This window comes from Melanostigma gelatinosum (genome assembly GCF_949748355.1).
Source record: "Melanostigma gelatinosum genome assembly, chromosome: 1".
Classification (NCBI taxonomy): domain Eukaryota; kingdom Metazoa; phylum Chordata; class Actinopteri; order Perciformes; family Zoarcidae; genus Melanostigma; species Melanostigma gelatinosum.
In genome coordinates, this window is record NC_136634.1 from 14618285 (window position 1) to 14642883 (window position 24599).

Genomic DNA, 24599 nt, shown 5'->3' on the forward strand with positions numbered 1-24599 from the left:
GGAAGAATAATTCCTGGCAACTAAAACTGTTTCTGGAAGGCGTAAATTCAAAGGTGCTGTGAGAGGATGTGATGAGGTGTCATCCAGGACCCATACAAACGTTCTGCTGACATCTTTTAATTCAAAATCCTCTGCCAGTGGTGATCGCTTAAGCTTCCTTTAACCACTGCTTCCCCAAAGATAGGAGGAGGCTTCATACAGTAGAAAAACTGGACAAAAAGAAAGAAAGAATGAAAGAAAGACAGACAGACAGAAAGACAGACAGACAGAAAGAGGAGGAAATTATGGACATTTTGGCCCCTTTCACAAACATGGCTGAAGCTACTTCCCTCTCAGGGCACAGATCTGCATTGCAAGGAACAATGCAAACAATCAAAAAGATAATTTAATATGGTCAATCTCATACTAGTGTTGTCATTGCCATATCTCATTTTTGTCAGACAAGAAGACTAGACTAGGGACTGATCTAAGTTTTCAAAATACTAACTGGCTACTTTCCGCAGACAGCTGGCGTCTAAACATCACCGGCGTTGGTGAAAACCGATCTTTGCTCTGCCAGGACAAAGCTGAAGCATGTCAGCCATGTTTGTGAAAAGGGTTTGTGAATTGGAAACAGTAGTGCGTGTGTGTGCGTGTGCGTGTGTGTGCGTGTGTGTGTGTGGGTGTGTAGAGAGTGAGAACCAGTTTGTACAGAGCTGAGCGGTGTTATTAGAATTCCAGTCAGTTAGGCCTTTTACTGGGCAAAGGGAGAGAGTGAGAGACCGAGAATGGGAGAGAGAAAGTGGGAGAAAAAAGAGAGAGAGAGGAGGAAAATTGAATGGAGGAAGATTGAGAGGCAGAGAGAGAGAGAGAGAGGAAGACGTGAGGCGGAGGAGTGCAGGGGAGAACGGAGGAAAGGTAGAGAAGGTATTGATTCAGATCTTGCTCTGGTGAATCACATCACAACCTAATTCGCTGAACGAAGGCTGTGACAGCAGCAGGGATGTAAGTTCATCTCATTGTTATGTATCGGATCCCGCTGAACCACAGGAACTCCATTTTACTATGTTTGACCTCAGTGCTGGATATTTATGAAACCACCGTTCTTAATCTTAGCCTCAGAAACAACTTAACACACCTTTGCATCCCATGACTTAAAACAAACCTTAAAAGACAGTTGACACGCTGAACTGCATTTCATTGTCAACAACTTCAACGAAAAGACCAAAACAATGAATTGATCCTACATGCAAGTACTGCGTGCATATCCTACGCCTGACATGGCTTACTCCCCCGTGCCAGAGACTACCCTTGTTGTCCAAAAACTATTAAAAACACATAAATGAGTCACTGAGTCCCACGTAGATCCCCTTCTTGCTTGCTGATGCAAGTGACCCTGCTAGATATAGCCACAAGCCCGATACATCTGAGGGATGATGAAGAGCTTAGAAAAGAATAAAAACAATCTCTGCCACACAAAATAGCATTTTGTTTTTCAGAATACTGTTTCTCTCATCTTTGTTTTTGAGATTCACCTCATCAGACCTCTAAATCTGTGAGAGGAAAATCGCTCTTTGGTTCATCAGTTGCTCATGAGCAGATGGAAGGAGAGAACTTAAGTAGACACTGCTTGTTTTCAAGTGGTCACATACAAGCGGGAAGTTTACTCGCGGGATCATTTGTGTTTATTCGCGTCATTCGAGCTAGAGCCAGAGACGAGAGGTGATTTATCTCCATGGAGCCATTTATTTCCGCCACCAACCATGGAATAAATAACCACTGTTTCTGCTCTGTACTTGTTGTGGAAGTCCCAGATATCCCCTGAAACTAAACGGCATCTCGGCTGAGTTCATAACATCATCCGGGGGCGCTCAGTGAATTTCATCGAGGTGTATTCACTGTATCTAGCAAGTCACATGTCAGCTGGTTTACTACAGCTGTATGAACCCAAAATAACCAATTTAGCTGTGATTTAAATGCAATAAACGGACAAAAAGGGATGCCGGAATAACTACAGAATGATGTCGATTTGTAAAAAGTTTGAATTCATGTATTGTTCGTTCTCTCCGGAAGATGACAAGCAAATTAAAAAGCTTGCTTTCTCAATGAAGCTCGGAACCATTGGTGCAAGGCTTTGCTAACATTGTATCCTCCATTTCTGATTCAACAATGGATGTCAGCTATCTTGAATACGAATTTCGCGTCACGTCATTCATGTCAGTTCCCCAAGATGCTTATAGCGACCCAAAGTCTCCGCTGCTCAGCTGCACGGCAGAAGTCTCCCCAGTTTCTATGTCGGCGGTCCAAGCAGACGTCTCTCCGGTTCCTGCATTGACGATCCGGTCGACTCCAGCTCCACGTGTCCTGTTGGCGTAGCGGCCGACCCGTTACCCCGTTCCCGCCGGGCCGCAGTTTCCCCCAGTTCCTGTTGCTGCTGAGCCGCAGCAACCCCCTGTTCCAGCTGCCGCCAATCCACAATTCCAGGCCCCCTAGACCGAGTCTCCAGAGCCCCACGACCCAGAGACCCTGGCACCCAGAGACCCAGGCCCCCTAGACCCAGTCTCCAGAGCCCCAGGACCCAGAGACCCAGTCGCCAGAGCTCCGGCCTCCAGAGACCCAGTCTCCAGAAGGGTGACCTCCAGAGGAGCTTCGGCAACCTGGTCGTCCTCATGCCCATCCTCCATCCGGAGCAACTCCGTCAGTGTCTTCGTCATCTGGAGCAACTCTGTCAGCCTGGTCATCCTCCTGCCCGTCCCCTGGAACGGTTCTGCCCGTTTGGTCGCCCTCCAGAAGATTCTCTGCTTCACCCCCCCCCCCCCGTTCTACAGCTCCCCTGCCACTTTGTTGGATCTTGGTTTTGATTTAGTTTGTTTCCTGATATATTTTGACATTCCCTGCCTCTTGTGTCCTGTGGTAGTTTGACTTCCTGTCTTTGTGGTTTTCCCTCCTTTTTTATGTGAACACCAGTGTCGTATTAGTCGTCAGTCTTGCTCTGTTCCCTTGTGTTTCTTCCACCAATCAGCTTTCAGGGCGCCCTCGTGTCCCCCCACCTGTGTCTTGTTGTCTGATTAGTTTCTTCTGTATTTATAGTCTTTTGTCTGCTGGTGGTTGGTTCGTCTGCTGTGTTTCTGCTAGTAACCCTTTCGTGTCATTTTGTCTGTTGGATTTTCAGTTGCTCATTTTTGGACTCACCTGTTGAGTAAGTTTTGTTTTGGATATTTGTTGATTAAAAGCAGTGTATCATCCTACTGCTCCCCGTGTCTATCTGTATTTGGGTCCATCCCCAGTTGTCTTTTTGCCTGACGGTGACAAAATGAACCACTAACAATCAACTGTGAGCCGTTAAAATGTCCTCTGATTATTAGCAAATAACTGTATAAAACCTATACTGTAGGTGTGGACAGCTCAGCCAGACTGCTCCGGTCTGTACCTCTAACGCAAATGAACATGGTATGATAACCCAGGTATACCATGATGCCAGTATACCATGACAACCCTTTTATGAAGCAGATAAAAGAATATTGGTTGGAATGATTACATTCCTATCTACACATCCTGCACGATGCTCCTATGCCAGTGTTCACTTCACAACAACTAATTTAAAAAGGTCGATTTGTCAAGTTTATTCTCTCTGGATATCAGTATCAAAATGTGTGAGTACCATTCCCAAAACCTGTGGAGAATGGTGGGACCGGCCGCAGACTAACAAACAAATCAAACAACTGAGTATTTTGTGCTATTTTTCTTGAGGAGGGAAAACTCGGTGGAACAGACGAGAAGGTACACAGGCACTGATGACACACTCCCTCAAAAGATGAGCTTGACTCAGATGAACACAAACTTAAAGTTATCAAACAACAGAGCAAACAGGCAAACAGGTCGTCGAGACTCACCGTCTTCTCTGCATTCTTCTGGTGGCTTTGCTTTCTTTGCAAGCCGAGGATCCAGCCACGATGTAGTTTTGGTGTTGTGACTGGCAATAAGGAGAGAAAAGGGGCAAACAGAGGTCAGAGAAAGACACGGTAGAAGGAAGAAATGAGTGCAGAATATCACGAATGATCCATTAAAGAGAAACAAGGGGATTTCTAAGGGAAAACGAATGGCAATTAATCTAACTAGCCCTCAGCCACAAATTAGTAACGGTGAGAAAAAAAGGGCAAAAGTTTGTATGGGTGTGTGTGTGTGTGTGCGTGTGCATCCAGTATGTCTGATTAACAGCATTACGTGACATCAATTATTCAACACAGAGGCCAGTGCTAGAAAAGTTTACACAGCCGGCCCTACGTATACCAAGTAGGTGCACGTTGTGATAGAGATGCAACAATACTGATACTGATTGGATATCGGTGACTCAAAATGCTGGTTTGGTGACAATGGGCCAACAGGGTGTGGGATACCATCATTTAAATGTCAAAATGTATTTAGGTAGGATATTTTCTATTACTCTATGAAGTAGACCTCCCCCTTCTCGGTGTAGGCCATCTCCCAGTTGTCAGGCAGAGGACCGAGCTCTTCCTCATCTAAGTCTGGAACTTTGGCGGGGGATTTAGAGGGAGATTTTGGGGCCTCCTCCTCTTCTTCGGTGGGGGCTCGACAGAGGCTGGGGCCTGGCTGGACGTTTCTACAGCAACTTCCCCAGAGGCATCTGTGCTCTTGTCCTCATGTTCACTGGACTCTGTGGAGCAAATCACACACACACACACACACACACACACACACACACACACACACACACACACACACACACACACACACACACACACACACACACACACAGTTATGCTCACATGCTCTGTGCACACATGCAGTACACACACACCATGCATGATGAGTCAGAGCCAAGCCACTGCAGAGCTAAGAACCCCAGGAGAGAGAAGAGAGAGAGAGAGAGAGAGAGAGAGAGAGAGAGAGATGTGGTCTGAGGACACTGAGCATGAGGAGAAAACAACGTGGGGATGTCAGGGGGATGTCAGAAATGGAGAAAAAGGGACAGACAGAAACTTCAGGGGTCAGAGACTGTGTCAGATACACAAGGAAAGCTTTTTAGAGTGACGAGAAAAGCTGGTGGCATCTAAGTCAGCGGATAGGGAGCGTACGATAGTACCAAACTACGGTACATAATCCTATAATATTCCTACTGGGATTTTTAATACAAGTGCAACAGAAACAGAAAATGACAAGAAACAAGCAATCATACAGAGGTCAACTTATTAACAAATTTGCCTCTGACATCACAATTCTTTCAGAACAAATAAGAAAAGAAAGTCAATGTTCTTTCACAGTCCTTATTGGGGCTTAGGGTCCATATCTTTATCCATGCCTACTAAAAATGGTCCCCAAGAGACACTGAGCTTTTCAACAGAGCCGGTTCCATGGTTAGTTTTTGGTTTGACCGCAGCAAAGCAGGGGCCATCCCTAATAAATGTGAAAGTCTGTCAGTGACTGAGTCACTGACTGAGTCACTGACTGAGTCACTGACTGAGTTACCCCCGTTCATTGAGTGTTGGAGTTTCCCCATTGGTCGTTGCTCTTTCAAAATAAATAGGAGTGACAGTGGGTTGATGCATATGTTATAAGAGTAGCGTAGCTGTTTTAGGAATACTGTGTGGTGTGTGTGTGTAGAGAGAGCGAGAGAGAGAGAGAGAGAGGGAGAGAGAGAGAGAGAGAGAGAGGGAGAGAGAGAGAGAGACAGAGAGAGAGAGAGAGAGGGAGAGAGGGAGAGAGAGAGAGAGAGAGAGACAGAGAGAGAGAGAGAGAGAGAGAGAGAGAGAGGGGAGAGAGAGAGCGAGAGAGAGAGAGAGACAGAGAGAGAGAGAGAGAGGGAGAGGAGGGAGAGAGAGAGAGAGAGAGACAGAGAGAGAGAGAGAGAGGGAGAGGGAGAGAGAGAGAGAGAGAGACAGAGAGAGAGAGAGAGAGCGAGAGAGAGAGAGAGACAGAGAGAGAGAGAGAGGGAGAGAGAGAGAGAGAGAGAGGGAGAGAGAGATGGTGGATGAGCTCAGATCAAACAGGTGTTGGCAATCGGAGCAGAGAAGACATTCATCGTAAAGTTGTCAAATTGTCATAAATGCACAGTAAAGAATTGACAAGGTTGTGCATACGTTAATAATTGTCATGGGATGCAACCTAAGTCTGGTCTGTTTATCAATGGAAACCAATGCCTGTCCACTGTGTATTAGCATGTGACTGAAATAGGACAAAAACACTTTAGATGAGTAATCCAGAACAACAAATTGTTGCAAATCGCATGATTTTGTTGTTTAATGTATATCGAAGTACGCTTTAAGAACAAACATTACTTGGACCACGAAAGAAAATATCAGATGAACATTTAATATCCAAGAATTCACATAGCAGACACTACCGCTGACTATCACTGTAAAAAAATTGGCTTCAATTTAGCTCATTGATCATATGATATTGATCATATCATATATTGACACATATCAAGACATGCATTGGTTTCAACCTATCTTGTTTTTACAGGTGAAGTGAGGAACTCATAGACACCGTTCAAAACAGGCAGATAAGTCTTTTTTCTTCCCATTTTCCCCATTCTTGACGCAAGTCTTTCATGTGGTATCAGCATTAAATTACAGACAGACGCTAGTGGAAAGAATATGACACGCTACAACAACACAGACCACAAAGAGGGCTGGGGAAGGAGAAGGAAGAGGAGAGGACAGAGGGGACAGGACTACAGACACGAAGAAAAGCAAGAGAGGTCAGAAGGAAAAGGATGGTCGAGGATAGGAAGAGAGAGTCGGTATTAATAGAAACAAGGACAAAGGCCAATGGCGGGAGAGCAAAGACAGCAGGAGAAATGGGAGGACAGAGAGACTCTGGACAGAGATAATAGTGGAGACATAAAGGTGCCCTTGTGCATTCTGATATAGAAGGTTATTGAGAACCTGTGCAGTTCACTAACAAAGAAGAAATAAAAAGGAAAGGTAACAATTGTTATGACAACTGACTTGTTTATGTGGTTTTACTCAATCACACCAGTGAGACAGCAATCAATGACCCAGGGAGTTCAGGCCTTCCACTTCTCGTCACCTTAATATGATATTTTTAGATGTCACCACGGTCCTGACACTTGGGAACGGACTGTGTTTGAATCCCACGGTACCTGGTGTAATGGCCACCCCATTGCCGTTAACAACCGGGCTCTCCTCTTCCTCCTCCTCGGGCGGCTCCAGGCTGGCACGCTGCTCCATGTTGCTGACTGACTGGTTCCTCTTCCTCTTGCCCTGGGCGCTGGGCCGGGCTCCGGGCAGCAGGGCCTCACTTACATTCAGAGGAGGTGCTGCGGGGGATGGCTCCGCTGGAGGTTTCGGTGTGCCGTAGAAGTTATCTGAGGGCAGAGATGCACAGCAGCATTTGTGTTAGAGGCCACATGCACGACTAAGGGGGGATCTCAGGTGATGTAACACACAGCGTCTGGATAAATTATCACTTGGAACAGATGATTGCTTTTCAAAATGTAAGACGTAGCTGTCTCGACAGAGTGCAGCGGAGATAACTTAACTGTGCGTTTGCCTCGGAACTAATCATTTCTAATAAATCCAATCAATTTTCCTGGCATCATATAGTTAACTTATCATCCAATCATGATTGCCGTCTGGGCCTAGTCCTTTAATGATTGTGAATAAACAGGAAACATCACACAGTCTTCTAAAACACAACATTTTAGGATATAAAATACAAACCGGGGACATCCACAATAGAGCAGTGACTCTTCATCCAGAATGGTTTGTATATTTTAGAGTACATACATTTGAAGCAGACTACAGAATCTTTTAAAGCACAACATCTAACCAGACTTTCTAGTCTGCTTCACTTCAGGTTTCAATTTGCCGTGTGTGTTGGGTCAGTCTAAATGTAAATATGCTTCAGAGTGGACCCAACAGGACATGTTGTATTGTGAACAACACATACTGCTAAGACTCATGTAGCCTGTGATCTTAAACGTCGTTACGTGTGGTTCATATAAAATCTCAGCACATAAGCAAGTCAGCAAAAGTGTTTCACACAGATTCTTTTAGATTCAGTCAAGAAGTGATTTGGGTTTTGTGATGATGGACAGATCCACATTGAGATGCAGGACGATCGTCTCACTTTCCATCGCACGTTGCAGGGTTGAACACAACTTTAGCACTGCTGCTATTTTAAATTAGCAGACAAACTAGTTTACTTTCTCTCAAAGTGCAAACCAGCTTTCTAACTCTTCCTAGACTACAACTGTTGTGACATGGGCCAGTAGGTCCTGAGAAATGATATTACAGCGTTAGCGGGAAGTATAACGTATTAATTAGATGTGCGGACTCAATAATACCTAATTGCATCCTCAACAGCAGACAGTGTCCTTAATAGGCTAGGGGAGGATTTTAGCTTCTCCTGAGGATAAAAAAAACATCGTGAAGTCCTAAACCACAAAAATGCATATTTCTAAATATACATACAGCACTCTAAATATCTCTCCAAGGGCAGGTTTTTAAGATAAATCTATGTTTTGGAAGCTAAGTAAATCCTTCCACTGTGCTTTCTCTGCTTAATGGTGCACAAAAACCTATTTTAGAACATAATGATAGCTGTGCACTCAGGCTAAAACTACAGTGTCCTCGGACAATACATGTCGCCGTATTTATTTGTGTGTGATTTGTTTTTTAAGTTTAAAGTGTTAGTCATAGTCACTCAGTCATATTTACTACAAATGCAGAGAGAAAAGCAACTGTCTTTTAATATCCCACTTACATGACATAGAATATGATCTTGTTTTATCTAGAAAAATGACATTTTGAGTTTTGACTGAATACATAGCTTAGCAGGTAGAAACCGGACAAATTCATCATGAAATGGTAACTGCACAACCACCTGATCTGTTTAAATATAACCCGAGCTGCGTCATTCTGTCCATGTAGGTGCAAGCAGCTCTGTTTGGAGGCGCAAGCTCAAGAATAAAAGCAGAAATAACATTGGCCGTTTTTCATTCCACACCAACTGTAAATATCTGAGAATGGCTGAAGTACAGTAACAGTACAATGAAGAGAAAAGAACAATACATTAAAGTCCTTGGGGTAACACTTGAGATGGGAACTGACTTTGAAGCTTCTGGGATTTCAGTGCTGTATATATATATATATATATATATATATATATTGTGGCAGCCGGAGGGGCAACCCCAGAGGGGTAGTGATAGAGGGACGATATTGCATGACATGGAGGCGGAGCCCCCATGTCAGGGAATGGAAAAGAGCGCCAAACCACCATCAGCCCAACAAGCAACACCTGAGGAGGAGAGACGAGGGAGCGACCACACCCTATCAGAGGAGGAGGAGGGGACTACAAAAGGGCCCAGGAAACAGGAAACCGCGAGAGAGTAGGAGTAGAAGAAGACGCAGAAGTAGCCTGATCAACGAACCCCTTGGAAAAGACTGCCTTACCCCTGGATCACCCTGGAACGTCTGACTACCCGCCCGGCTCACGACCCCTGCCTGTACGACTACCCTGCTCCTGCCCGCGCCCTGGACCGTCTGAGGAATACCCGTTGTGCACCGACCCGTGGAATTGGACACCGACCCTCCCTCTGGAAAGCGGACATTGTGTGCTTGAGTGTCTATCCTACCTCTTTCCACTCTCTACCTTCAGTAAAAGCCTCACTTGAACCGTTTATCTGCCGACTGGTTGTGTTTATTGGTCAGTGTTGTCGTGAAACCCCCTGTCCACCCCGGGGGCTGTCACAATTTGGTGGAGAATGTGGGCACAACCCGGTTCTGGCAACGCTGACCGATAGACCAACCGACCCAGTAAGCATGGCCACCCCGGTGCCATTTCAAGAGCTGCTAGCGGGGCTAATCGCTAGCAACCAAGAAACCCAAAAGCGCCACGAACAAGCCATGCAAGTACAAATGCAAATCCTCCAATCCCAGCAGCAACAACAATACCAACAGCAAAGACAAATGGAGAAATATATGGAATTGCAAACAGAACGCGCGGATGCCATGCAAAGCGAAATCAAGGGCATGTTACAAAACCAACAGGAGCAACATACCGTGGAGAAAGCCAATCCAGCGCGCTTCATGCTCAAACAAACGGCAGCTGACGATGTTGAAGTTTTTTTTCAAATATTCCAGACAACGGCACTCCAGGAAAAATGGCCCGAAGAGCACTGGGCAGAGTTAATAGCCCCCTTTTTGATCAATGAAACGCAAGTAACGTATCAGGACTTAGAGCGCGCTGGAAAAGTTGACTTCCGGGTTTTGAAAGCGGAAGCGTTACAGCGATGCGGGGTCACGCTGTTCTTAAAGGCACAGCGATTTCATGAATGGTCATATGACGCCTCACTTTCTCCGCGAGCCCAGATGCATGAGATCAAAAGGATTACGACGGCCTGGCTACACGCAGAGCCAACAGAGGTATCGCCCACCGATCGCGTGGTCATGGACAAATACATCAGATCACTCCCGTATGAGGCAAAAAGATTGGCAGGCCAGAGAAACCCCCGCAACATCGAGGACCTGGTGGAAATAATGGAGGGTTACCAAGCAGCACAAGCTTTAGTGCGTGGGGGAAGAAACCAGACATTAGAGGGGCCCACCCGCAAAGGAAAAATTAAAACTGAGGAAAATAAATATGTGTCTCCCTCCTTCCCCCCAGGCTTTCCCCGACGTCGGCCGGCGTTTGGACAGGAAGAGAGGAGGTGCTACAACTGCGGCGAGATCGGGCACATCGCCTGGGAATGCCCTCACCGCCAGGACGCACCCATGCCCACGGCCAGTGAGGGGAGTCGCCCATGCGGCTTGATTACCGGATGCTGGGCCACTCACGAGGACCACATGCCCCTCACCCCTGTCAAAGTCAACGGCCGCGACGCCTCAGCGATGGTGGACTCCGGGAGCGCCATTACATTGGTGAGACCCACGTATGCTCAGTACCCGCTCCTAACAGGCACCCGAGCGGTCACGTGCATCCATGGGGAGACCCGCGAATACCCCACCACCGCCCTAGAGATCTACACGACAAGGGGTAGATACATCGGCACTGCAGGAGTCGTGGAAGGACTCCCCGTCGAGGTGCTCGTCGGCCGAGACCTGCCCGTGTTCCAGGAGCTTTGGCGCAGCCTGGTGGTGAAACCAGGTACGACCCCTCCCCGAAAGTACAAAAAAAAAGCCATCTGTGGGCTGGGGGAGGAGATCTCCACCGATCCCCTATCGGAAGGAGTCGCCAGTGCCGTGGCCCGGGCGTTGGTGGAGGCCACCCAACCCAACCCCGATGACGTCTATGCCACAGCCATCGAGAACGACGGACCCTCCAGCCCCAGTGAGCCCGAAGGAGAGGCGCCGCCCATCCCCGAGGAAGCAGATACCCCCTCCCTCGACGAAGAGGAGCTGGCCGGGCTGTTTCCCCAGGACCCGGAGGAGCCCATCTTACCCGGGCCCCTCACAGGGAGGTTTGGGACGGCCCAGTTGGAGGACCCCAACCTAGCCAACGCCCTTCGGCAGGTGGCCGCCGTAGACGGACGACCACTGGACGGGGTAAGAGACCTCCCTCCCACCCATTTTTCCATATATAACGGGCTCCTATACCAGGTAGTAATGAGGGACGGGGCCCCCCTCAGGTTGTTACTGGTGCCACGTCCTTTTATACCCTCTGTCCTACAGTTAGCCCACTCCCATCTCCTAGGTGCCCATCTAGGAGTGGAGAAAACCCTGGAAAGGGTGAGGGCCAGGTTCCACTGGCCCGGAATAAAAAAGGCCGTCGAAGATTACTGCCGGAGCTGCCCCGAATGTCAACAAGTGGCCCCACAACCCCATCACAGAAACCCGCTGGTGCCCCTGCCGATCATCACCGTCCCCTTCAGCAGGATCGGGATGGACCTAGTGGGGCCACTACCCAAGACCAACAGGGGACACAGGTACATCCTGGTTATTGTTGATTACGCCACCCGGTATCCCGAAGCCATCCCCCTACGCTCTATGGCCACCAAGGGCATAGCCAGGGAGCTGGTGATGTTGTTTTCCAGGGTCGGAATACCGGAGGAGATTCTCACCGACCAAGGGACCCCGTTCATGTCTAGGATCATGAAGGACCTGTGTGGCATGCTGAAGGTGACACAACTGAGGACGTCGGTGTATCACCCCCAAACGGACGGCCTAGTAGAGAGATTCAACCAGACACTAAAAAAAATGCTGAAAAAGACCATGGACCAGGACGGTAAGAATTGGGACCAACTGCTGCCATTCCTTATGTTCTCCATCAGAGAGGTGCCCCAGGCGTCTACAGGATTCTCACCCTTCGAGCTCCTGTACGGTCGCCGACCCCGGGGACTACTCGACCTGGCCAAGGAAGCCTGGGAACACCAACCCTCCCCCTACCGCACCATGGTGGACCACGTCGAGGAGATGAGGGTGAGGATGGCATCACTCTGGCCCATAGTCCGAGAACACATGGCCGAGGCACAGGCGGCCCAAGCCCGCGTGTACAACCGGGGAACACAACCCCGAGTGTTTAACCCAGGGGATCGGGTGTTGGTCCTGGTGCCCACGGCGGAATGCAAGTTTTTAGCCCGATGGAGGGGACCGTATGAAGTGATGGAAAGATTGGGGCCGGTAAACTACCGAGTCAGGCAACCAGGTCGAAGGCACCCAACGAAGATTTATCATGTTAACCTTCTCAAGAAATGGGTGAGTAGGGATGCCATGCTCTGTTTCTCTCTCTCTACACCCCCAGGAAAAACAGAGCCAGTCGAGGTACCCGTGGGAGAAGAGTTGACCCCCCGGCAGAAGCAGGACGTCCGGGAAATGGTGGATCGGTTCCGAGACGTGTTCTCCCCGGACCCCGGATACACCACACTGGTGCAACACCGGATAATCACCGAGCCCGGGAAGAAGGTAAAACTAAGGCCGTACCGCATCCCCGAAGCCCGCCGGGGGGCGATAGAGCGAGAGGTACAGAGTATGCTGGAGGCAGACATCATCGAACCCTCGACTAGCGAGTGGTGCAGCCCTATAGTGTTGGTTCCGAAACCAGATGGCTCAGTCAGATTCTGCAATGATTTTAGACAGCTCAACGCCATCTCAAAATTTGATGCCTACCCGATGCCCCGGGTGGACGAAATGATAGAGCGCATCGGGAGGGCCAGATACATAACCACCCTCGACTTGACTAAAGGCTACTGGCAAGTGGCAGTGGCCCCCGAAGACAGGGAAAAAACGGCCTTCACTACTCCCATGGGCCTGTACCACTATAAGAGGCTGCCGTTCGGTCTCCACGGAGCCCCCCCCACGTACCAGAGACTGATGGACCAGGTACTTCGTCCCCATCGAGAATACGCGGCAGCCTATCTGGACGACATCGTCGTACACGGGGAGGAATGGGGGGCTCACCTCCAAAGACTGGAAGCAGTCCTGAAAGCTCTGCGAGGGGCGGGGCTGACAGCCAACCCCAAGAAATGTCGCCTCGGCCTCCGGGAAGCTGACTACCTGGGGTACACCATCGGCCGCGGCTGCGTCAAGCCCCAGGTAGGGAAAGTCGAGGCGATCCGGGAGTGGCCCCGCCCCCGCACAAAGAAACAGGTACGAGCATTCATTGGGCTAGCTAGCTACTACCGACGTTTTGTTCCCCAGTTCTCTGCCCTTGCAGCGCCCCTGACGGACCTAACAAAAAACCGGCTGCCAGATCGGATCGTCTGGACGGCAGAGACCGAGGACGCCTTCGAGAAGCTGAAGGAAGCCCTTTGTTCCGAACCAGTGCTGGTGACCCCGGACTTTACCCAACCGTTGGTGGTACAGACGGATGCCTCCGAGACCGGGGTGGGTGCCGTCCTGTCCCAGCTGAGGGATGGAGAGGAGCACCCCATCACATACGTAAGCAGAAAACTATTACCTAGGGAAACAAGATACGCCACGGTCGAGAAGGAATGTTTGGCCATCAAATGGGCGCTGGGGGAATTGAAGTACTATCTGCTGGGACGGCACTTTACCCTGGTCACGGACCACGCCCCCCTGGTATGGATGTCTAGAGCGAAAGACAATAACGCCAGGGTCACCCGCTGGTTTTTATCCCTTCAGCCGTATGCTTTCTCTGTTGTCCACAGATCCGGGGCCGCTCATGGAAACGCGGACGCCCTGTCAAGACGGGACGCCCTAGGTTCCTGGAGCAGTCCTCCCCCCAGGTCGGATTTAAGGGGGGGGGTATGTGGCAGCCGGAGGGGCAACCCCAGAGGGGTAGTGATAGAGGGACGATATTGCATGACATGGAGGCGGAGCCCCCATGTCAGGGAATGGAAAAGAGCGCCAAACCACCATCAGCCCAACAAGCAACACCTGAGGAGGAGAGACGAGGGAGCGACCACACCCTATCAGAGGAGGAGGAGGGGACTACAAAAGGGCCCAGGAAACAGGAAACCGCGAGAGAGTAGGAGTAGAAGAAGACGCAGAAGTAGCCTGATCAACGAACCCCTTGGAAAAGACTGCCTTACCCCTGGATCACCCTGGAACGTCTGACTACCCGCCCGGCTCACGACCCCTGCCTGTACGACTACCCTGCTCCTGCCCGCGCCCTGGACCGTCTGAGGAATACCCGTTGTGCACCGACCCGTGGAATTGGACACCGACCCTCCCTCTGGAAAGCGGACATTGTGTGCTTGAGTGTCTATCCTACCTCTTTCCACTCTCTACCTTCAGTAAAAGCCTCACTTGAACCGTTTATCTGCCGACTGGTTGTGTTTATTGGTCAGTGTTGTCGTGAAACCCCCTGTCCACCCCGGGGGCTGTCACAATATATATATATATATATATATATACACACAGGTACTGTATATATATGACTTGGCACATTTATTTCCTTGTGATATTTACTCTTAAACCACAAAAAAACGCTCTACTTTAAAAAAAAATGTAACAAAATATATTTTGTGAATAAATGTTGAGTGAGAGGAAGATATGTTTTATTTTATAATCCCTCAAAGTGGAGACGAGTGGGGGTTTCACAAAGATGAAATACAGAGCGGTCAGGGGCAATGGGAGGAGAACAATATCTGAGCAAAGAAGAGAGAAGGGGGCAGCAATAAAGGACAAAAGAAGGATCAGCAGAAAAGAGTCCACAGACATTAGTTTACTTTCATCCCAGCAGGAGGCGGGCGGATATTAGGAAGGGCTCTATCACAGCTACTTCCTCAATAAGTATGTATACTTACACTGCTGGCCACCAAACAGAAGAATCACATTGTAACAAAATAAAAATGTGCAAACATGGGTGCATGTAAACAAAGAAACAAGTATGAAACGGCACAGGCCGCAAGCCCTCACCCCGTGAAAGCTTAAGAAAGAGATGCTTTGCAGAACATGAGGCAAACTGAGATAAGTTTAGGCCAGAGTTCCTCCTTATGCACCACACCAGCTTTTAAAATGCAACGTTCCTCTGATCCTGAATGCATCCGGTTTTGCCTGAAGGCATCTTGGCTTCATGCACAGTTCAACATCCACCTTCAGCTGTGACTCATCTCGCATCATCACATACGTAAGCTCTTATGTGTACCAAGCCCTGCACACACACACACACATTATTTTAACATGCATTCAAAAATGAGTTATTGCACCTCCAATGCAGCAACCCAGAAAGAGACAGCTTCCTCCAGTGGGAATAAGTAAACTCTGCGTTAAGGAGAACATACACTGTAAACATGCAGCACACACAATTATGAAAAGAACACGTAGAAAGAAACCACACACATACACATTTGCGTGAGTGTGTTCAGCAGCACATGCTCACAAAAATTGCTCCCGGGAAAATTCCCCATCTGTAGATTTATCCCTGACAGTGTAGCAAAGCAGATGCACTGACTTGACATGACTTGGAAATGGCAGTCTTCCAGATCTCTCTCTCTCTCTCTCTCTCTCTCTCTTACACACTCACTCACTCACACACACACACACACACACACACACACGCACAGAAGTAGTCAACCAGACGTTCAACAACCACCAGAGGAAGCTGTAATACGTGACTCTGTGCTTGAGACTCATTGTGTTTACTTAAGCTGTGCGTAAGAGCATCACTAGACACACGTGATCCATCAAGTAAATATATCTACAGAAGAGCACGAGATGTAAAATAGCTCTGCTGAAACATATGTTCCCATTTCTGCTCCCCGAGCACCCGTAATTGTCTCGCAGATGCAAAATGCCCACAGCACCCTCAACACTCACCTTCATAAGTTCCACTCTCGAGCAGGGCTCCACTTTGCTCCAGTTCCATAAAACGCTCCACACTCACAAAATTGTAGTCCACCCCCGGCACCTCCCCCTCCTTAGGCTGCCTGGTGGTACCTGCAGAGAGAGAGAGAGAGAGAGAGAGAGAGAGAGAGAGAGAGAGAGAGAGAGAGAGAGAGAGAGGGGGAGAGAAAGAGAGAGAGGGGGAGAGAAAGAGAGAGAGGGGGAGAGAAAGAGAGAGAGAGAGAGAGAGGGGGAGAGAGGTCATCAGAGCCAAATAGAGCACTTGAGAAGAAAAGACAGGAAGGCACAGAAAGAGACCAGGAAAAGGGCTGGACTGAAAAAGACGACAGATTCGAGGCTACAAAGTGTATCAGAGGAAGTGGGAGGAGAAAGGAAATGGAACAGAAGAGGCTGAGTGAGGAGTCATCACTTGTGATGGCCAAGTCCATTCACACAATTGTGTGTGAGTGACAGTGAGAGACTGGAGAGCTAGAGAGGAGATGGGAACGCATGATCAAACAGCAAACCGCCGTCATTCAGTCCCTACAAGCCAATCCAGTGTTGTTTCAGTAAGGAGCTAATCAATACACACTGTTACCAAGCATAACTCAAACCTCCTTACACAGCATACAATCCTCTGCCGATTGGATTATTGTCAAAACAGCAGGAGTGCAGCGGCACCACATCGCCATGCTGCAATTAGAGCCTTCCTACATCAACGCTCTCCATCAGCGCTGCACCGTCGAGGCTCGGCTGTGTGATGGCAGCCACGGGAGTTCTGAGTTTAATGAGGTGCTGTGTTTGTGTCTCTGCCAACTGGACTTCCAGCTTAGGCTCAGTGAAGTCCGCTGGTGTTGATTCCTGCTCTCTATTGATCATGCTCGAAAACAGTGATTGGCCAGGCCTGGAGAGGGAGTCCACTTTTACAGCTCAGGACTCACATGATAAAAGCTAAGTCGCATTGATCTGGCAGTGGCTTCAACCAGATCTGACATTTTGGCCAGTTGCCTGAATATCAGATCTGGCTGAAGTGTAAGATTTGTGCCGCAACGATCGAAGTGTGCAGGTCTACAGACGTGATCTGCAGTTCTGAAAATGCTGTGGAAAGCCAAAAACACACTTCATGTGCTCTGATATTAATGGCGGGTAAAAAAACACTTACTAGTATCTTCATGAAGTGTGAGCTGTGGGAGATAAAAACAGCAGGTGGTAGATGTGTTGTAGACACATTTTGCACACACACACACACACACACACATACATGAACAAGCACTGAGTGAGTGAGGGGTTAGTCATTTCGTGGAGTGTAGGATCCTCCAACTCTCCCAGAGTTGGATATCTTAATCATTAGATCTCTATTGATCGTCTGTCACCACTTTACTCCTGTAGTGCATCTAATGAACATTTCCTGCTGTATTTGCTTCACCACTGGGGCCAGAGACTGTAGCTTAGCAACACCTAATGAGTAAGAAATAAGTGATACCTGGCGATCAGACGATCTGTAGTCCGTCTATAAGGCAGCCCAACGCTACCATACCATACATACGTGTGCTCGTTTGAACCGATCTCTGTCAGTGTTTGTTTAAATGTGTATTTAAATGTGTACGACTCGACTGTGTCTCTTGCGTCTCTAAAATGGTGGTAAAGTACTCACTGTGCCAACAGTAATCCCATTTCCAAGATGATCACAGCTCAGTAGGACACAGCACCACAGGTATGACTGAGTGTGTGTGTGTGTGTGTGTGTGTGTGTGTGTGTGTGTGTGTGTGTGTGTGTGTGTGTGTCTCCTGGTGTGAGCCTCCATCCACATTGTACGATGTACTCCAACTCTGATCAACACTTTCATGATCAAATTTTCTCAGACATGTTTGGCAGCTTTGGACATGTTTACAGAATGACTGTTAAGGAACTAGCTGTGTCTCCGACGAACAATGTCTGATAGGTCAAATCCACAGACAGAGAGGACGTGAAGGGACAGTCAGGAGAGAGACGCAGACAGCTGTTTCAAGGCGCCTCCCCAGCTAACTTCAGAGAATTGTTTATAGTTTCTTAATATTTTTAGTGGTTTGTTCTTATTTGAACGCTCTGATTATTAAATATAATCCCATTCTTTGATTTTGAAATAGCCGTGTTGTTATTTATGAATTATCCTTTGTTTTGTTACCACATTTTGCTGCCACTGCGGCGATTCGACCGTGAGATTGGCAGTTGAATCAGGCTCCTTCGATCGAAGAGTTGAATCGTCGACTATTTACGGTCACCCCATCCCATGGAAGTTGTGACAGGCAAGATCAAACGATGAATCCAAAAACGAATTTGCCAATAAATCAATCAAAAAAATAACTGTTAGTTGCAGAATTAGTTTTCTTTACCATTTATTTTGTCAAATAATGAATTACACTGCACACAATATTTTATTTTCTATACTTGTTATGTAATTGGTGTATTGGTGTATTGAAATAAAGCCGTTTTAATATGTGGCTATTTCTAACAGAGTGCATGTCCACTCATTCTCTGTAAATCAGTGTCTGTGAAGTACCAGTTAGAATAATTCACACCTAAACTATTGAGGAGGTATTTTATTGAATTTCATTATATTATCAGGTTTGTATTGTTTCCCCTTTTATTCACACACTGCCCCACAAAGTTCAACAATACTCAAAGATACTATCATCCTACATTTACTAAAATAAATATCAGAGGGAAGACGAGCACCATGACCAGCACGATACAGCCCACTCGATGAACTATACTGCGCGTTAAACTGAGAAATGAGTCTCGAACAGGACCATCCATCGCATAGAGTGCTACTCTGAATACCGCAGCAGCTCAGCCAGCCAGGCGGGGCTGGTCACCTTCCACTTGCTACAGCGATTGATCTGTAAGATCAGAATGAAATTATTCTGCTGCCCACACCGGAGTAGGCAGAGCCTGCTGGAATACTGATGACCTGCCAATGGCTTTCTCCCACAGCTTCCTTCACTGGACAAACCAACAGAGCAGAGAGAGACAGAGAGGGAGAGAGAGACTCTTGTTGGATCTGAGCTGGGAATATTGATCGACTATCTGGCCTTGAGATAGGAAGATAGACCGACTGTTCCTCTTTTCTTGCTTCCTTCAACATATGTCTTCAGTTCAGTGTATTTTGTCCATATTCTGTCTGTACAAAGCCACACAAACTCATAAGCAGAGCTTTAATATATGAGCAGAACAAGCTGCACAGGTGCTCAAATTAAGAAATGGCAGCAGACTGCACTGAGAGGAGGCAGTGACGCTTCCCCTGAGCCGAAGGCACTGCTGCTGTCGACTATTGATTGGATGTCGTGCTCTCGCTGATAAAGGATAAAGTCGGCTGTGAGCCAAAAATGGTCTTTGTATTGCAATCATCCAGTGTCGCCGAACTTCTCAGAGGTGACGCTGTGAGCAGGCGTATGGAGCGCCATAGAGATTAATGGCTTCAATGACTTAAATCCATGACAGCATGGAAAAGCTTTGGAGCTGCTACTTTAGGGGGTGAAGACATTCTCAAACCATGACGACAGAGCGCGACGGAATATTTTCACATCGGTGGGAGTGAGTGTGTGTGTGAGGGAAAAAAAGAGAAAGAGATTACATAGAAACATAACAAGGAAATTCCATTTGGAGGAAAAGCTAAAATAGCTGATACATTGAAATAACTCAGCTGGGTGTCAGACGATAAGAGGACAAAGACCTTTGCTAAATAATAGAGTGGCAAGCAGAGACAAACACAAAGGGACAGCAGAGAGACAGTGAGAGGGGAAAAGCGTGATTGGCTAGCCTTGCTTTGCATTCACAGAGGCTAGAGAACGTGCGTGTGTATTCATGTTTGTATCATTAGACAGGAAGTCACCAAGTGGGAGAAGCAGAGCGGGGCCGATTCAGAGCTAAAAATAGACTATCGATGGACTGATTATCATAATAAAGCTCGGGGGAAGGTAGTCTCGGCGGTCTCAGTGAGTACGTATGGGAACAAGGAGGTGAGGGTGCAGGAAACCAAGTGTGTGTTTCATGCTTCACATGTCATCAGAGCCATCAGGCTGCTTTGGCAGTTTGAGACCAGGGCTACACTGAATTAGTAACTCAAATTATGATCTGAAAGGTGAAGAAGCGTGATGCACTTTCATGATAATCCCCAGGTGGAATGGATGAGGAGAATTCAAACGTGCTGGTACAGATGTGCGCACCTGTCCCTGTGGGCTGAATGTATGTAACCTAAGAATGCTGTACATGGTGGAAAGAGACACATTCATCTTTTGAAGTGCTTGTCTTTTCATCTCAATTGACATTTAATCATGCTGGATGCTTTGGTAGGTTCATAACTACATGAGCACATTGTGCAGCTGAGCACAAATCCCAGGGTGCTTAACTATTTCCTATTTTTCACCTCCTTGTGTTCTACGGATTACACTCCGCCGCTCTGCCCTCCTTGTGTTACACGGACTACACACGCCGTCAAGCTGCCAGCCCTCCGGTGTTGAGCCACGGGCTCCACACCGTCGATCTGCCACTCGGGTGTCGGACCACGGGCTCCACACCTTCCTGTCTTAGTCAGGCTACATAAAACCTGTTTCCATTGACTTCTGTCTCCTGTGGTCTTGCGTTTGGGTCCTACTCGTGAATTCCCGTGACAAGCAGAGTGTTTGTCTCTCGCACCTAGCACACTGCTGCTTTCTACCCATCCATCTTATCAAATTGCATTCCTCTATTATCCTTTCTCATTCTCTCGTTCCTCTTGTTTCCAATTTACCTCATTGCGCTTCCATCCATTTGTTCCTCTGTCTGTGCTCTTTGTCACCATTACTCCCTCCCTGTCTTTTTTTAATCCGCTCCCTCTCCCCCTTGTTATCATCCTCTCTTCTTTTGTCTCTCCTTCAAGCTCCGTCTCACATCTCATTCACTCCTGCCGTTAACCCTTCCTCTTCCTTGTCCTTCCCAGTTTGCAGACATGTAAGTGTGACAGCAGGTCTATTAGAAGGGTATGATCGAGCACACAGTCATCCTTATTTACACTACAAAGCCCAGGCTGCAGATTCAGCGATGCAACACTCTGACAGCAGGAGCGTCTGCTACCACGACAACCCGTCAGTGCCAGGCAACGCAGCCTTGCCATGGTAACAAGCCGCAACATCTATATTTGCTGTAGAAAAATAATATCTATGCCGGGTATGACACCCGGCCGTTTTGCATACACAGACGTTTTCTAGTTACAGACTCAAAGGTCTTCAGCTTGAGCTTGTTTGCTGCAGGTCTGTGCTTCCTCGCACTTCATCAATCAATTACTGTCACAGCTCGGCCACTGACTGACACTCACACCTGGGAACCTCACAGCGATTCAGACGGTTTATAAGTGGAAAGGTTTGACGCCAATGGGGGCTGAACCCTGAGAGGAAGGGGGACTTGGTTATTCAGTCCGCCAGTGTAAATCACTCTCCGGACGGTTGTGAGATTTGGCGCTATACAGTGTATATGTATGTATATATATATATATATATATATATATATATATATATATATATATATATATATGAGAGAGAGAGTTTAGCCCTAAACTCTCGCTTAAAGAGTTAAAAGCAGATTGTTGTGATACAAACTATCTTCCAGAGCACTCTTCAGAGACAGCTTTAAAGCTTTAAAGGCTGACTGAGCTGAGATCTGGTCATCTAGTTTACATACAGCAAGTTGGGCTGGGCAACATATCAGTGTACAAAGTAGAAAACTCATGAATGTATTAATCACTCAGTAATTTACATTTGCTTGTTAAATAATTTGCCATTTTATGGGGGTCAAGAAATAGCCTGGCACATAACCTTGCCCCACCACACGGCAAATTGTTTTTAAATGTAGTTTGTTGTTCACCAAACAGACATAAGAACAGTGTCAATCATGTCATTTAACTCTTGGCAAAAAAAGCAAATAAGGGTGTTTCTATTTTTCTAACAAGGTCTATATGACTTTAAACTACAAAGTTCAAGGAATTGTGCAGAATTATGAGTGCTGGGATGTGTATCTTTATCAGTACAGAAGGAATTGTGTCTGTGGCATCAAGCACTGAAAACTGTTAAATATTCTTTACTCATTCTTTAATCAAGTGCTAAAATGTTAAGTTGGATTATTCAATTGACAGAAAATGGATCATTAACAGTGTTGACAACCATTTTGGTAATTTATTAACCAAAAATGTCATTTAAACATTGGTTGACTCCTGTTTTTTAAATGTTAGTAATTGTATCTGTATACGGTGCGTTTTGGAGATTTGGTGACAAAAAAGAAGTTTTAACAATTTTTAAATATCAACTGGGAAATTGTGATCAGCATTTTTCCTGTTTCCTCACATTTCATAGACTAAATGTTTAATCAATGATTTATACAAGATTAAAAAAATCTAAAGACGAATATTACTGATCATTATTTCAGCCCTACTTTGTTCAGGTGTACCCTAATTTAAAATCATATTTCTGTTATTGTACTGTTTGCGTTAAGTCAAAACTACATATGGTCTGAGAAGTTGGGTTCATTTTCTTTCTAGGGTTTAAGTGCACGCTATGTTTGTACAGAAGGGATTTTCGATTGAATGAAAACGAATGGAAACTCCTCCAATGGAAAACTCCTCCACAGAAATGAAACCTGGTAAGCACAGAGTTAATTCAGGTTAGAAACAGATGCATCAAGTCTGGAGTTTCATCCATAAAGTGTCCGTCTGTCAGGCCCACTAGTGGCTGTAAAGACAACTGTGTTGCTCAGCGGGTCAGCGTTAGCAATGTGTGTGTGCGCGTGTGTGTGTGTATTAAGAGGTTAAGATTGACCCGAGTAAACAGTCGAGCTCTCTGAGGTGTCAGCGCTTACTGACTATCACATGACGGGTCGCTTGCTGAGCACCTGACTCATCACTGCACATTCATCTGATCTCAGTAGCACTGACAGCGACGTGGAGCTAGGATGGCGAGGAGGTAAGACTAGAGACAGGAAGACAAATGTGAATATAAATATAAAGGACTTCAGGAGAACCTCGTTTGTGATTAGCTGCTGAGGGAGAGGATCACCTGTACAGAGCATGCAAAGCACTTTACAAACATAATCAATTCATTAGTCATGTTCAATATTTGCGATTTTCACTGAATGAAATTCATATCATTCCCTTGCAGTTTCTTTCATGTGGAACAACATTAATCCAGTGTGCCAATCAAACAGCAGGGAGCACAGAAGCACATCAAAGCATGTCAGCCAGCCCTTTAGCAGGAGCAAGCCAGCAGGAAAATCACCCCTTTAAGGAGAGAGTCCCTGGGGGATGATGTATTTCTCGCTCATAGAGAGGCAAGCACACACAACCTCAACAGAGAATGGTGTGTAACACTCATTATTTATCAGTTCGGCCTAATAAATCTCGGCACGCAAACAGAATAATCAATGCCTAAGTGTATAAAAACATATTGTGCATGTACATTCACAGGAACACAATCAATTTGCCACAGAAACACACACATAAGAAATGAATCTTTTCTTTATCACCTCATCCAACTTCACTGTAATATAATCATCATGACAATCATCACTCCTCTTCCTCTCCCATCATCATCAGTCACAGTATTTATTCAGGGTTAAAGCCCACTCACATTCATATCTCTTACTCTCAAAGGTATAAACAGGATTGAAGAATACATAACTAATGAATGTGTTCCAGCTACAAAAACATTTTTTTAAACTGAACCTACATTCTTGGTTAAATTTCAGAACACAAATTTGGATGCAAAAATCATATATTTTTCTTCAGTGGGCAAAAAGAAAAAAAGAATTACACACAGGTGGTGTGGGACAAATTGGTAGCTCACATCGTCTAACTTTACTACAGCAGCACATAGGCGTGCCGGAATGTCTTCAAAGTGTGACACACATTGACCAGCTGTTTTCATTTACCTTTGGTAACTGTTTCACAACTATTGAAAGCCATTTACTCTGAACTTTACGTCTACAAAGACGGAAATTAAATGTTTTTGACAAGTTTTGACGAAAATGTGTTTCTACTCTGAGCAAGCATTTTTCAAATCCCAGTTCCCACTTTCAAAACTCTTCACACAAATGCACAACAGCGATCTAATGATCAAGCCATGACATCTTTTTTTTTAAACAAATGCAAAAGTTTCAAAATCATTCAATAATTTTAGCTAAAGCACAAAAACCAGCATCAGCACCGTCTGTGCATTTCTGCGACTAATTTGCAAATATTTGTGTTCCAATGCTGAGACAACAAAGATTATCAAGTGTTTATAGAGAGAAACTGCTCATTGGCGTTACCGTGCACAGATATGTGCACCGATTAAAAGCATAGTCCAATCTCAGATGGAAATTCAATAAGCAGGGAGATCTTTGAAATCATTTGGGAGCTGGACCATG

At 46.6% G+C, this 24599-nt stretch overlaps 2 protein-coding genes across 2 annotated transcripts in view; one reads left to right on the forward strand and one right to left on the reverse strand.

Annotated features, from left to right (window-relative positions):
• Positions 1 to 24599, reverse strand: part of magi2b (membrane associated guanylate kinase, WW and PDZ domain containing 2b) — a gene marked incomplete at its 5' end in the record, with an annotated part of 74359 nt that overhangs the window by 28745 nt on the left and 21015 nt on the right. The window contains 5 exon segments of the mRNA XM_079274031.1: positions 3873 to 3952; positions 4424 to 4560; positions 4563 to 4654; positions 7106 to 7330; positions 16185 to 16304. Of these exon segments, the coding sequence (XP_079130157.1) occupies positions 3873 to 3952; positions 4424 to 4560; positions 4563 to 4654; positions 7106 to 7330; positions 16185 to 16304 (654 nt within the window).
• Positions 10483 to 15818, forward strand: LOC306781089 (uncharacterized protein; the record flags this gene model as incomplete). The annotated part of the gene is made up of 3 exons (XM_079273771.1): positions 10483 to 10535; positions 10633 to 13261; positions 15782 to 15818. Exons 2-3 carry the CDS (start codon positions 10740 to 10742, stop codon positions 15816 to 15818), a joined length of 2559 nt encoding a protein of 852 aa, XP_079129897.1. The 5' UTR covers positions 10483 to 10535; positions 10633 to 10739.